The sequence below is a fragment of the Atractosteus spatula genome, chromosome 1 (genome assembly GCF_055471065.1).
Source record: "Atractosteus spatula isolate fAtrSpa1 chromosome 1, fAtrSpa1.hap1, whole genome shotgun sequence".
NCBI lineage: Eukaryota > Metazoa > Chordata > Actinopteri > Semionotiformes > Lepisosteidae > Atractosteus > Atractosteus spatula.
In genome coordinates, this window is record NC_142706.1 from 37,456,908 (window position 1) to 37,473,001 (window position 16,094).

Sequence of the window (16,094 nt, forward strand, 5' to 3'; positions counted from 1 at the left end):
TGGCATTTGCATCTGGAGTCTGTTGCTGTTGTCTTTCAACATGAGGACCAAAGAAGTGTTAATGCCAGTAAAGCGCGTCATCATGAGGATGAAAAATCAAAATAAATCAATTGGAGACATAGCCAAAACTTTAGGTGTGTCAAAATCAATTGTTTGGTACATTGTTAAGAAGCAAGAACGCACTGGTGAGCTTACCAATAGCAAATGTCCTGGTAGACCATGGACGACCACAGTAGTGGATGAGGGAAGAATACTTTCAACCATGAAGAAAAACCCCCTTTCGACTGTTGAACAGATCAAGAACACTCTTCAGGTATAGATGTGTCAAAGACTACCATAAAGAGAAGAATACACCAGCATAATCTCAGAGGGTTCACCACAGGATGCAAACCACTGGTAAGCCTCAAGAACAGAAAGGCCAGGTTACAGTTTGCTAAAAAGTACAAAAAAGACTGTAGAGTTTTGGGACCAAGTCTTATGGACAGATGAGATGAAGATTAACCTGTACCAGAGTGATGGAAAGAGGAAAGTATGTTGAAAAAACGGAACTGCTCATGATCCCAAGCATACCATCTCATCTGTGAAACATGGTGGAGGTAGTGTCATGGCTTGGGCATGTATGGCTGCCAGTGGAACTGGCTCACTTGTCTTTATTGATGGTGTGAATTCTGAAGTGTACAGAAGCATCAGCTCAGATCCAACCAAATGCCTCAAAACTCATTGGACGGCGCTTCACCTTGCAGCAGGACAATGACCCCAAACATACTGCTAAAGCAACTATGGAGTTTTTCAGGGCCAAAAAGTGGAATGTTCTGAACTGGCCAAGTCAGTCACCCGACCTGAATTGAGCATGCATTTCACTTATTGAAGACAAGACTGAAGGCAAAAGGCCCCCGAAACAAGCAGGAACTGAAAATGGCTGCATTACAGGCCTAGCAGAGTATAGATACCCAGTGTCCGGTGATGTCTATGGTCATACGCTTCAGGGAGTCATCGATTGCGAAGGATTTGCAACCAAGTACTAAACATGACCATTTTATTTAAGATTATGCTAATGTGTCCAATTACATTTGGTCCACTGAAATGGGGGTGGACTATGTATAAAAAGGGCAGTGGTTCCTATATGGTTCACCAAATATAGACGTACTGTATATACTGTAAATTGAATTAAAGTTGATATTCTGCACTTTAACCTCATAGTCATTTTTTCATTTCAAATCCAATGTGCTGGAGTACAGAGCCAAAACAACAAAAATTGTCACTGTCCAAATACTTATGTATGTGTGTTTACTGTATACTGTATTTTGTTTTTATTTTCAGCAGTATCATTCACCAGGATCTAGTATCATTTACAGTTTGTTTCCATTAGCACTTGGTATTGTAAAGAATTGCAAGATTGTCAATGGGTTTTAGATTGAATATTCCACTTTGCTGATTTTTTTACTGCAAAATATATTTGTGAATTAGGCTCTAATAAAAAAAGAGCTTCTTGCTTTTAAGACTTTTAAATGTACAAGCTTAATAGTTGCGTGTTTCCATTAATGTATAGAAATCTTGTCACAACTAGAGCTACAGCCTGCCGTGTTCACACAGCTCTTTAAATGCATTTTTACATTACGGTGGATTAGCGGAGTCATTTTCAGCTGAACAAAAAGGGACTTGAAATGAAGAAGTCTGGTATTACTTTGTCATTTCATGTAAAGATCAATAAAAAAGCAGTATTAAACATTTGTGTTAAGACTCAGTTTGAGGCACTAGATTGTCGATGGCATTTCTCTTTTTATCTTTTGGATAAAAATGCCCTGTCTTCAGCATATTACTTCTCTGCTTTAAAAGTAGAAGTACTTGAGACATGGCTTGAAATAGCTTCTTTATCTGATAAACCCTGATACCTATTTCTTTCAGATAATAAGATTGCCTCTCTTGGGTTCCTTTTTGTATTCTGCTGAGCTGTCATATGTGTTTAAGAAGCAAAAACTGAATGTGAAGATACTTCTTCTGCTTTGTGGGATTTATTTTAAACTGTTTTAATAAACCTGAAAAGGAAAACCTGTCAGAAATATATTTTCTTCTGCACGTTTACACATTTGTATTCTTATATTGCCTTTTTTGAAATGATAAATTGATGTAAAGTACAAATTTAATTATCTCAGCTGTAATACTTCTTAACCCCCATTACTGGCATCTAAATAATTTATATACAGTATATACACTAGTTCAAATCACATACTGTATGTTACATTTTAATGCCTATTTATATGCAATGTCTTCTGTTTGTTTCCCATCACATATCTTTTCATGAAATACAGTTCACTCTGCTGCACATCTCAGTTATAGTTATATATCTTCAGTTATATGTTATTATAGTTTAGTTGGTTGGAAGTGGAGGGGTGTTTACATTGCTTCAGATTTCTCCTGGTGGGCATACCTTGATTCTAAAATGGTTATTTCAGTTTTCTGAAATGTATAGCATTCTCTACTAGCAAACTAAGAAAAGTATGATCCCTTACTTATGTACCATTTGAATTTGAAGTATTTTACCATGTCTACCATGTTTACCATGAATGAATGATATATCTATTACATTGCTAGCAATGGGGTCCATATTCAGTATTTATTCTGTATTCCATATTCTGTATTTACGATGTAAGTAGAGGAGGAATAACATTGACATGTTCTCTGTTACATAATCTGACCTAAAATTCTAGATAGGAAGTCGTCAATAAAAACATTTAATTTAATTTGGCTTATCTGGAAGCTGTGTATAATGTAGTGTATCGGCTTCAACAACATTCCTGGGTAGCTTGTTCCATTTTCCCAGTAAAGAAGTGTCTCCTGTTCTGCTGAATCTCCACGATAACCTTTCATGTCAAACATTTTAAAGCACTGTACTACATACTGTACAAAAAAATAAATTTCCTGGAAAAATCTCTGCTACAGACGGAAAGATTTGTTGCAAAACTGTTTTTTTAACATGAGTTTTAAAATCAAACAGTAGAGGACCATTGCATTTTGTTTCTGCACAGGTAAAGCTGAATATGTTCAAGTGGTAGAAAGTTCTATCAAATTTCAGAATGTTCTGTCGACTTCGATCAATTTACAAGAGAAAATCAAGCCTCAAAGCCCAGAGGGTCTTCTCATTCAAGTCACTTTTGTTTGTATAATGTGCGCACGTGGTCTAAGACAGAACATAAAATTGAATTTCAAGGCCTGCCCAAAAGAGTCCCTTAAATGTAACATTTCCATGTCTTCTGTTGCAGATTGGCAAATATTACTTGAAGTTAGCAGAGGAGAAGGATGAAGAGCTGAACAATTGCAATGCCGTAAGCTGGCTTCTTCAGGCTGCAAAAAACGGCAGGAGAGAGGCCGTGAAGTTGTTGCGACGCTGCTTAGTAGAAAGAAGAGGTGTGTAATTTAGCCGAGTTTATGTTTGCCTTATACCATTGTTTGTGCATCACATCTTGGGATGGATGTGTTTTGTGGAATTATGTCATCCTGCTGCTTAGTGGCTCCAGATGTTATCTAGCGGGGTCATTTTGAACATTTTCCACCTTAACTGGAATGATTCATGCTCTGGCCATTTTCTGTAATGGTAGCACTTATTTCTGACATGTTGGTATTGAAACAGCAACAAACCCTTTAGCCAGCATCATTAAGAAACAGTGTGCGACCTACGTTTGTTTGTTTTTTCCCACGTATTTCATATATCCGTTTGTGTTCTAGCTTTTATGGCTGACTTTTTATCGTAATTTAAAAAGAGGGTTTTAGAAACGTTTATTGGTCAGGTACAGAGAGAGCCCTGTAAAGTGGAAGTGAGCACCCCTGATGGAGAAATTTGAAAAAACACAAATAGTCTTTTAATAAGGGTTCATCATACAGACATATAGACATCATGCAGATATTTGAACTGTGGACATTGAAGTATGGAGTGAAAATGTGACGGTTCATCTATAGTGCTATAGTATTTCAAAGTGCTGTAAGACATGTGATGGGCTCTCCCCCTTATCACTGCATAACAAAATGAAGAGGAAGCTAAAAACTTATTTGTGGTTTTGACAGCATGTTGGTGTCTCTTTCGACAGGAAGGCAGACGTATACAAACAGTATATTTTTGAGCTGTGGTGTCATTAGTGACTTTACTCTGTGCTGTTTGTAAGGAATCACAACAGAAAACGAGGAAGAAGTGAAGAAACTGTCTTCAGAAACTGATTTTGAACGGGCTGTGAGGAAAGCTGCACTAGTGATGTATTGGAGATTAAACCCCGAGCGGAAAAAAAAGGTCGCAGTGACTGAGCTTCTGGAAAATGTTGGACAAGTTAATGATGACAAAGGTTTGCAGATGCTGTTTCATCTTCTATAAGACTGCCTAGTCTATTTACAGTTTGAAGTAACTTAAATGCCTTAGTACATAAAATGCTGTACATAATTACTGATAAGGGCAACTCTAAATGGGCTCGTAAATGACTCATCTAGTAAAGTACGTCATGACTGGTTTTCAACAGGTTTATTTCAGTACAATAAAGATACCTATCTTCAGTACACTGATTGTACATAAACAGTACAATAAAAATATCATTTAAGATAAAGTTATCTTTATCTCATGAGTTCACTGCTGTTTGTGAATTTATGATTGCTTTTTGTGCATCTTGCATCAAATAATATAAATGCCATATCAAAATTAATGGTTTGATATAATAGTATCTGGGGCAGCATGCTGGCACAGTGGTTAGCATTGCTGCAATTTTTGGTGTGCCATCTGTGGGGATTTTTTTATGTTCTCCCTGTGTTCGCATGAGTTTTCTCTGGGTGCTTTGGTTTTCTCCCACAGTCAACAGACATACTGGTAGGTTAATTGGCTTCTGGTAAAATTGGCCCTGGTGTGAGCGTGTCTGTATTTTGTGTCTGTGTGTGTCCTATAATGGACTGGTGTCCTGTCCAAGATATATTCTGCCTTGCTGCTGTTCTGCGTTGCTTGCTGGGATAGGCTGTGGCTCCCCCTGATATAGTGGCTAGAAAATGAATGGATGGATGATTGGTAGTATTATTTATGGTAGTATTTTTTCCACCTGAATTCCTAGTACAGTGGAACGAAGTCTTGGTGGGGCATATTGTTAACTTAGTTCAGGTGGGTAGCTGCGTCAGCATATGTAGGCTGCAAAGGAACAAGTGATAGGTTTATTCCATGCTGAAAGAGAAGAAAGAAAACACAACATTTCAGCTGTGGAGCCTTCTTCGGGTGTAAGGGGTGTTGCTTAAAAACGTTGTGTTTCCATTCTTCTCTTTTCAGCATGGAATAATGCTAACCACTGCAATGCTATGCCACCCTAATTTAGTTGCCCCCTTTATTAAATTAACCAAAAAAAGAAAAGAACCTACCTAATATTAGTAACTAGAAAAAAAATCACAAATTAAAGTAAAAAACACAATAAGCTATCCTTAATCTAAATCTGCTTTTATTCAGAATCTCCTTCTACCCCTCAATCACGACTGAAACGCTGTGTTTTCTTTCTTCTCTTTTCAGCATGGAATAAACCTATTACTTGTTTCTTTACTGTTAACTTAGTTCATTCACATGTCTTGCATGCTTGTGTGTGGCTTGTAATCCCTGGCTTGGTTTTAATGGACTTTACAGGGCAGATATAATTACCTTTAGGTAGCAGGATTTTATCCACTACCTGCAGTGTTCTCCTAGAAACAAACGCTAACTCTTTTTTGTCTTTTTTTTGTTGCATTATGATTGTTACTGTGCCCAGATGGAGCTGCCAAACCGGGTCCTGTTCCAAAATCTGTACAGAAACAGAGAAGGGTGCTGGAGCGCCTTGTCAGCAGCGAACGTAAGGCTAAGAGCGATTTCTGTAATACGCTTTCACCAAGTCTCTGGCGGAAACATTTGAAAAGAAAACGAGGCCCTCCTGTTGCAGAATCTCAAACACTTAAACTTCAGATACGGACTTAAGTTGGAAACGAGAGGCGGCCGTTTGGCTCGTGTAGCCCGTTAGATAGTAATGGTGAGACAGGACGCTGTTCTCCATCTCAGGGTAAAAAGGGTAAAAATCAGAAGACCTGGTAGTTCTACAGCAGTGGTTCTCAAACTTTTTGGACCAAGTACCACCCCTGATCAAACCAAAGCAACTAAGTACCACCTACAAGTCATCTTCTCATAGGAACCCCAGAAATTCTCAATGACCAACATGAGCGCGCGTGCGCGCACACACTCACATACACATGTAATACGTATTATAATAATAAACTTTATTTGATATAACGCCTTTAAAGGTGGCTTCTCAAAGCACTTTACAGAAAAAAAATCAGGAACAACGACAATTAAAAATAAACAATAAAAATGCACAATTTCAGTGAGAGGGGTGAGCCTGTTTAGTCGAGCAAAGCAGATGTGAATTCATTTTTCGAGCCTTGATACAATTCACAACAGAGTCTAACAGATTTTAAATCGTCAGGCATTTTCTTGACGGCAAAGGTCTCGCGGTGGATGTTGCAATGCGTCCATTCATTTCTGGAGCAACCTCTCTAATTCGTGCAACTACACCGCTGGGTCAGCTTGTCATTGCTCTAGCACTGTCTGTACAAACTTCGACACATTTTATCCAGTCGATGCCATTCTCTTTGATAAATTAATTCAGAAGCTGAAATATGTGCTCTCCTGTAGTTCCTGTTGGTGGTGGCTTACAGAACAGAAAGTCCTCATGGGATGTACCCTCAAACTCGTATCTAACTTAAACGAGGAAATTGGCCAAATCGACTACAGACTCATCTAATTACAGTGAAAAGCATCTGCTCATCTTAAAGCACTCTATCAGCGTACTTTTGATATCATCCGCCATATCAATAATTCTATGAGTGACTGTCTTTCAGAGAAGGCAGCAGGTCGAGCTGTTTAGCAGCTTTTTCTCCACACATAATACGTGTCAGCTCTTTTGCCAACGGTAAATAAGGTTCTTCAAAAATAGTGTGGGGCTTACCTGCTTTAGCAATCCGCAAGCTTGCATTTTTTCCCGTTTCCGTTTCAGGAGTCTGTCTCAGAAGTTAAAAGAAGTTTTTATTTCATGCGCATGGGAGTGAAACACGGAGACACTCTGTGTATTTTTCTTAAATTAACCTAGAACAGTTCTTAAATATCTTTCTGTTATCTATCACGGTTTCCTGTGCTCACAAGATTACCAGCGTTCGTAGCACACATTTCTATGCATTCCTGTGTTTACAACAGTGGCATTGTTCCAAAATCACACACATTCTCCTACCTCCCTATTTACTAGAGATATGTTTTTTTAAATACAATTGGTCACTTGTGTTCGTAGCATGCATTCCTATACAGTGGTATAGAATTACATTGTAGCTCTTGTGTCCACTCAAGTATTAGCGCGCGCTGTATCATGGTACTTAGGCTGCGTATTCGACTCGTATTAAAATAGAAAATATGAAAACCCTTCCCGATTTTTCAGTGCACACAACAAAGTTCCAGGGTCATATGGCGTACCACCTGGCGACTCTCCACGTACCACGAGTGGTACGCGTACCATAGTTTGAGAACCACTGCTCTACAGGATCAAGTTTGCTCTCCTCCAGTCAATGGCATTCTCTGAAACATCCAAATTTTATATCCCAATCAGGAATAATAATAATAATAATAATAATAATAATAATAATAATAATAATAATAAAAAAAATTATTTGCAGTGCACTTTTCATAGGTACATCTCAAAAGTCATATACAATTAATAAACCATACTGTAAAATACAGGATTAATTCAAACTATATGGTGATAAAACAGCTCTGAGTCAATACAGTAAGATAAAATCAGGGAGCACCAAAGGCTTTCTTGTACATGTATGTTTTTACTTGTGATTTCAATGCTGCCATGGACTGGCCATCATTCCAGAGATGGGGAGTATCTGAACAAAAACCACAGTCTCCCACAGGAGACAGCTTAGTCCTTGGAATGCAGAGTTTGAATTGAGATTTAAAATAAGTAGACCTGGAGTTCCAGCTGGAGGTCTGGGGTTAGAATAGTCCTTTAAGATAAGAAGGGGTAGTTTCATGAACACAGCAGCGGCAGTAAAATATTAAGGTCAGTTCTGAACCTCTCGGGCAGCCATTGCAGGGATGCCAACACAGGTATAATGTGAATCTCATCATGCTCTTTACTGTTAGGAATGAAAAACAAGCTTAACTAAAAGCTCCATAATTATTACAGATGTTTGAATGGTTATGACAACCTCTATGATAAAGTAAATAAAAAGAAGATAAAATGAAGTAAATATCTGTTCTTCATATAGTTTACTTCCATTTCAATCTCAACAAATCCACAATGCATTTATCGTGCTGATCAGGTTATTAGAATAAATTGTGTAGCTTTTAAAAGAAAACGGCTCTTGCTGATGTAAACTGCCAGTTTGATTAAAAGATGTTTTGCTCTTTTACCTAAAAAGAATGTGAACCTCATTCTAAATGACTTTCACGTGTCATAATGAAGAGCTTTGGATCACAGGATTATTCTGTTAGTATCAAATTGTAGTTTGTATATATACTTCAAACTCGTGATCTTGTGTTTCTCTGAACAAAGAGAACATCCCCCATTTTTTTTCTTTTCCAGCCAGCAAATACATTGCTTTAGATGATTTTGTTGAAATCACCAAGAAGTATGCAAAGGGCATCATCCCGTCCAGCCTGTTTATGAGCGATGATGACGATGACGAACTAGATGGGAAGGGCCCTGATGACCTGCCACTACAGCAGAAGGTGATATTTCTCTCATATTGGCCATAGAAAACACAGTGGTATTTAAGACAAGTACTGTGGTACCTTGATGAGTGCTCTAAATTGGATTCAGGACTAATATCATTGACCTAAATAGCATTACAAGTAGGTACTGTAGATGCGTCGGCATGCGTGGGCTGCAAAGGAACAGGTAAAGGTTTATTCCATGCTGAAAAGAGAAGAAAAGAAAAACAGAGTTTCGGCTGTGGAGCCTTCTTTGGGTGTGATGTTCGGGTCTTGACACCCGAAGAAGGCATCAAAGCCAAAAGGTTGTGTTTCTTTTCTTCTCTTTTCAGCATGGAATAAACCTTTACTTGTTCCAAAATAGTATTAACTGGGGTCATCAAACATGGCTCCTGTAAACAATTTATCTCCATTCCTTAACAAACTAATATTACTTTGGTGTTTTTTTTTAAGCTGTCACTAGGAATTAATGGAATGCAAATATTATTTAGCTTTGGTTCTTTCACAAGACTAGAAGCCAAACCAAACTGAACCATCTAAACAGATTTTTAATTCTCCGTCTTCTAGGAACAGAATATCACACTGATGAAATCAAATTCCTTTGATACAGGAGTATACTTATATACATTTTGTATGGAACTCCTTTCATGGTTATGTACATACTGTAGCTTCTTCCTTTGAACCAGATGCGCTGCTTGGGTTTTAATAATGTACAGGAACTTATAATATCCAATAGATAATGGCAAAGAACCTATCACAAACCAGTGCAGACATAAATATTTGAGGAGATGCTAGATTGAACATGATATACTGTAAGGCCAGATGTACAGGGTCCTACAGAAGGATTTTATTTTCTTTACTAACCTTCACTTCTGCATGTTATCAAACCTTGATTTAAAACTCATAAATGAATACATTTTTGCTCAAATGAACCCTTATGGAAATGTTAATATGCATGTTTCATTATAAGATAATCTTACTTTTTTACAAACTGCAAAGTAAACTATGTCTTCCTAATGAGCCCTAATTAAGTGCCAAACAGCTATTCGTGGCTGCTAACATTTATTTTATGTACTGTCAATGAATGAGAAGTCTTTTTAGATGGATATGCTTCTAGAGTTGTAAAACAACCACAAATAAATGATATTCACATGCCTTGATGTCTTGGCCTCTTTTGAGATCTGTGAGTATCCCTTATATTATGTAGGAGATGCTTTATTTTCTTGTACAAAATAAGTGAAATTTTCTTTTCTGTGCGCCTGCTAAAATGAAAAATATAAAAGTTGTAATTTTTTGTCCCCTGCATAATAGGGGATGTTGCAAGGATATATTTTTGTACATTACTTCTTTAAATGATGCCAAATTACAGCCCGATTGATGGCTTTTGACAGGGAAAAGAAACTGGCATGGAGTAATAAGTTGTGACAGCTGAAAGAGCAGTTGCAGGTGGCTCTATTAATTGTGACATTTCTTAGTTGGTCTGGCACTGTAAATAAGCTTGTGTTTCTGTGGAGTGTCACATTTGCTGCTCTGGATTTCAAAGAGGAAGACGTAAAACACACAGTGAAGGTAACTTCTGTGTCACAGAACTGACACTTTTCATAATGAGAATTTTGAAGTTTTTGATCCATGCAGCTGCTTGTATATTCATGAATTTGTCTTTGTTGCTGCTCTCTCAGAAATTCAAAAAACTCATTTGGTCTAGATGTACATAGAGACAGATCTACAGAAGTGGAGCTTTATGCTTCATATGCATAGGTTCTTTGTTTACAGAGCTATTCTTATACTTCTGTATAAGTAATGTTTTATGCTATTAAAGAAATGGGGAGTTCATCCAGTTTATGCCTTAACTCAAGACAATCTACAATCCTGGTTCTGGAGAATCCTTGCATCTGTTGGTTTTTGTTCCACCTGAGCACTAATTAAAAAACATTAATGTGCTTTCCAGGTCTGTTTTCATTGACCTATTCTATGACTATCCAAGCCCAGGGATGGCAGGCCCTTGCCTGAAAATTTCTAGTCCACAGTTTTTTTTTAGGAGCACTCTTCTGTAATACAACAAGGAGATTGTTCTTTTCCCCTCTCACTTTTGCAGATCCTGAAATATCCACTTCATGCTATAATGGAAATGAAAGAACACCTGATTGACTGGGCCTCCAGGGCTGGAATGCACTGGCTGAGCACCATTATTCCCACGCACCACGTCAATGCCCTCATTTTCTTCTTCATTATCAGCAACTTGACAATTGACTTTTTTGCCTTTGTGATTCCCTTGGTTATCTTCTACCTGTCCTTCATTTCGATGATAATCTGCACCCTGAAGGTTTTCCAAAACAGCAAAGCATGGGATAACTTCAGAACTCTCACAGATCTCCTGTCGCGCTTTGAACCAAACCTTGACGTAGAGCAAGCCGAGACGAACTTTGGGTGGAATCATTTAGAGCCTTACCTTCATTTCATTTTGTCAGTCTTCTTCGTGATATTTTCTTTCCCGGTTGCCAACAAAGAATGGATCCCATGCTCGGAGCTGGCCACCATTGCCATCTTTTTCACCATTGCCAGTTACATGGGCCTCAGCTCTTGCGCTGAACCGTACACCAGAAGAGCACTCTTCACTGAAATAGCTTCTTCGGTGTGTGCCTTAATGGCTGGCCTTCCGGAAAAATTGGCGTTTCTTCGTTTTTTTGGTAAAACCTTTGTCACCCTTCCCCTTGGCGATTTTGTTGTTTTGAATGTTAGTGTCCCCTGCCTGCTGTACATGTATCTTTTTTACCTGTTTTTCAAGATGGCTCAGTTGCGAAAGTTTAAAGGCACTTACTGCTTTCTGATTCCCTACATGGTATGTTTTATGTGGTGTGAGTGTTCTGTAGTGCTTCTTCAGAACTCGACCGGAATAGGCCTCCTGCGAACATCCGTTGGTTATTTCCTCTTCTTGTTTGCACTGCCTGTCTTAACGCTGGGGATTGCCGCCATGTTTCTCATTCAGTTTGTGAAGTGGTTTATTGCTCTAGATGTTATCAAGATTGTTGTCACCTTGGTTGTGTGTGCCATCCCTGTTATTCTCCGGTGGTGGACCAGGTTTAGCTTCTCTTTACTGGATATGGTCAAATCGTTGTCCAAAAGTTCCGTTGTTAAATTGATTTTGGTCTGGATCTCTGCCATCATGCTCTTCTGCTGGATCTACGTGTACAGATCGGAAGGTATGAAAGTGTACAACTCCACTTTGACCTGGCAACAGTACAGCTTTTTATGCGGTCCCCAAGCATGGAAGGAATCAAACATGGCACAAACGCAGATCCTGTGTAGCCACCTCGAGGGTCATCGTGTTACCTGGACTGGGAGGTTCAAGTATGTGCGAGTTACAGAGATTGAGAATGGGGCGCAGTCGGTCATCAACCTGTTGCCTTTCTTCGTTGGAGATTGGATGAGGTGCTTGTATGGCGAAGCCTACCCCACGTGTGACCCACAGAATGCTACTGCACAGGAGGACGAACTTTGTCGGCTGAAGTTTCTTGCAAAGCACATCTGCCACATCAAAAGGTTTGACCGTTACAAATTTGAGATAACTGTGGGGATGCCCTTCAATAAAAAGAATGGAAATGTGACTTCAGAGGAGGATGATGCAACTAAAGACATTGTCTTGAAGGCCAGCAATGAGTTCAAAAAGGTCTTGCTGAACCTGGTACAAGGGAGTATGGTGGAGTTTAGCACTGTATTAGAGGGACGCCTTGGCAGCAAATGGCCAGTTTTTGAGCTCAAAGCCATTCGCTGCTTGAACTGTTTATCCAAACTGGTTCCAGTGGGTAGGCAGTATAAAATCGAGCATGACTGGAGGAGCACAGTGAAGCATGCCTTCAAATTTGCATTTGATTTCTTCTTTGATCCCTTCTTGTCTGCAAAATTAAAATCATGATATCATGTAGACAAAGTAGCTACAAGCTAATGAACCCTGCACACCCAAGACTCTGTAAAAAGACATAAGTAAAAACACAAAGTGAATACTGCATGGTACTGCACTTCACAAATTTGCATGAGCTCACCACTGCAGTTAGTGAGAGATATACACAGGCATTCTTTCACCAGTGATTTAAACATTTAAAATATTCAAAGCTTTTATTTGTTTGGAAGATTATTGTATTGGCTGTACCAAAGAATGCACCAGGGAAAATGAGAAGGGAGACAAGAACACAATAAGAATTTAAAGTAGAATTACATCGAAATACTTAATGTACAGGGATTTGTTTTATTGCAGTGATGTAGTAGTAAACGTTAAATTTTCTTGTGAGACAATCTTTCAGGTAACTTATTAAGCCATACAGAAATGACTAAGTTAGATTTATTAATATCAAAAGCATTTTCTGACATTTACTGGCAAGCTTCATGTATGCAAACTGGTAAAATACAGATGTGTCTCATTTATTTGAAAGTGTAGTATTTCATTTCATCCCAGAATTTTCAGGTGAACAGCTGGTGGATTTCACGAGATTGCACAAATGATAACTGATGTAAATGACTCGTTCACAGACTCTGGTACTACAGGCAGAAAACATACTGCAAGTGCAAGCAGCAAACGGTTCATCACCAGAAAGATAATCAAGAGTGCAAGAAACTTAGATCCAACAAAATATGCTGTAGTCTTTATCCTACTGTTTTGTCTCCATTTTCATTACTCCACCTTAAGCTTGAGGCTTTAACCAAGTGCTTTATGCTGCTAAGAAGCTGGATGTATACATATGTATTTTAAATCCGGTTGCAGTGTTGTGTGAAATTACTCCCTATTTGTATAAACACTTTGTGCTGCTTGAGTGGGGATCCTAGGACTTACAGTATAGTGGCCTGTAAGATGTATTCTTATGATTTAGTACAGTAGAACACAAACTTATTTTAGCACATTTGAGGTGAACAAACATAGCTTTCCTTTTTTGTTTCCTTTGCTGAACAATTATGCTTTTTTATGCATTATATCTGAATGAATTCTAACCACCCAGAATTAAAGGGCAACTGTAAATGCAATGGTTCTATTTTTTATTTTCAGGAAAATCACGTATTAAAGGCAAATAAAAACAAGGTGAAAAGGAATACTTTGATAGTAACCTCTGGTACACTGTTTGAAGTTTGAAGGTTCGTAGTGTATAGACCTTGTCATGTTGGTTAAGTGGCTTTGTATTTTGTCTGCATTGACAATATCGACACAAGTCTATAGTATTTTGTGTGCTTTCAGATTAAGAATGCTAAGATTTGGTAGCAACATGTTTCAGTTGTTCAAATGTGGTACTTAATTTAATTGCAGGAAGTTATACATTTAAAGAGCATGCAAAATATTGGTTGGAAATAAAATACAGTACTAAAATGAAAAAAGAAAAACTTTTGAACAGTTTACACAAATAACTATGAGTTAGCTATGAAAACCACTTTTTTTTGTGAGGATGATTTAAAGTTACAGAATGCTGTAAAAACACTGGCTTAGGTGTCTTCTTTCAAATTTTCCGAAAAACATAAGAAATGAAGTGCCTTTGCCCACAGTGCCTTTCCAGGTTCCCTGCTGGACTTGTATGTTGTAGGACATCTTTAAGATTGTGGCAGAACTGGGACAAGCATGTCACCACTGGTGGAGTCTATAGGTACATGTCTGGACTTGTGGAGATCTACACACAAGGTTGGGTGAAGTGTTTTTTGTTCTTCAGACACCTGAGAAACAGTCCTTTTCATTCTAAGCTCGCTTTGCTTCATTGGTGCTGTGCTTTCAAATTAAAGTATGTTTACAAGTGTTTGATGTGAATTTATGGAACTAAAGGTAATCAAAAGCATTGGAAAGAACAGAACCGCGCAAAAACTGCAGATCTTAAGCTAAAAAAAATGTTGGTCCAGTTAACAACTTAAATGCTGTATTATCCAGCTAACAATTCACATGGTGTGGCAGTTATAAGTGATGCTTATATCATGAAGGCTTGGCTTTATGGTTATTCTTTCACAGGTGATTAATATATAATGAAAAGACGCCTTATCTAGTGTGAAGAAATGTAACAGAATTCAGCAATGTTTAAGTGCCTAGTAACACTGCTGTACTAAAAATGTGTATCCTGTCTTTTGATGTGATGCTCTTATGAACACTGCTGTAACTCAAAACTGTGGAAAATCAATAATAAATAAAAGACCATGTTAAACAGACTGGTTCATGACCTTGTTTATTCATTACAGCTATGACATTTTAATGATGGAGAACCTGTAGTGTAAATTGTAAATATATATTGCATGACAAAGATGGACAACATCTTAATGTTTTTAAGATTAACACATTAAGTTCTTCAGCACACTTCAACAAGAATAAATGAGAAAAGAAAAAATGAGAGTTGAAAAAGCCCTCATCAAAGGCAACTAAATACTGAGAAATTGTAAGTTGTCCAAGGGTCACTGTTGTTTTGAGACAATCTCTATATAAACATCTAGGAGTACAGATGATGTTAATGTGTAACTTCAGTAATGAAAAGCTACCACATGGTGGCATCCTAACATTTTCTGATTAGAATATATTTAACTGCACAGAAATTTAGAAATTCTGCTTTTTGCTGCTGCTGTAGATGCAATTAGAAAGTGGATTCCCTGCAGCTAAAGCTTGGTTTTAAAAAAAAGGAATCAGAGTTTTGGACTTGTGTATGTTAAATATTTCAGGTTTAAAGTGTGCATGAGCTCTTTTTAATTGATAGCTAGAAAGGCTGTGTGAGTCAGATCTGAAATATTAAAAGATACTAAGAATTATTAAAGTTGCATTGCAGCTTGCAGGACAAATTACCTTCTGTAGGCTATGCTATTACTGATTATCTTTCTCTGTGAAGAACTTCACAAAGCAATAGTTAATCAAAACTAGGATTTTTCAGATACTAATTTAGGCTGACCGTTACAGTACATGCCCAAGTTCTCCGAATACAGTCAGGTTTCCACTGAAAGCAGTATGATTAAAGCCCAAATTATTGTCACATTATGGAGATGAAATGACGGATTCAACATTATACCAAAATCTGTTACATACAACAGTAGCTGTATGTATAAAGGATAAAGGATAAAACTATTAATGGCTTTGGAACAAAGCTAAGTAAATTGCTACGTGTTGCTTGTGACAGGTATTAATACAGTATGCTCTATCAAACTAAAACCTAGGTAACATTATCACAGAAGTAACCTTGTTAATTTAATCAGCATACCAAGTACTGTACATACTATTGAGAATCTCAAGTGTTTTCTCCCAAGAAATGTACACAAAACTGAAGGCACCGGTGTCACACCACAGTTGTCTTTGTAAGCTGCCAAGTGGAGTTGTCATACTATCTTGATGGAAGAGCACATTTGTTGGCAGACT

General features: G+C 37.9%; 1 protein-coding gene across 2 annotated transcripts in view; it reads left to right on the forward strand.

The window, feature by feature from the left end:
- The window catches only part of wfs1b (Wolfram syndrome 1b (wolframin)), a 37,895-nt gene extending 22,987 nt beyond the window's left edge, over positions 1-14,908 (forward strand). The window contains exons 4-8 of one of the 2 annotated variants that reach the window (XM_088935090.1): positions 3,261-3,405; positions 4,158-4,331; positions 5,754-5,834; positions 8,613-8,758; positions 10,836-14,908. In XM_088935090.1, the coding sequence (XP_088791216.1) occupies positions 3,261-3,405; positions 4,158-4,331; positions 5,754-5,834; positions 8,613-8,758; positions 10,836-12,653 (2,364 nt within the window). In that variant the 3' untranslated portion in view covers positions 12,654-14,908. The remainder of the gene's footprint in view (positions 1-3,260; positions 3,406-4,157; positions 4,332-5,753; positions 5,835-8,612; positions 8,759-10,835) is intronic. The other variant, XM_088935173.1, reaches the window with a different exon arrangement.
- Positions 14,909-16,094: the final 1,186 nt, after the last annotated feature.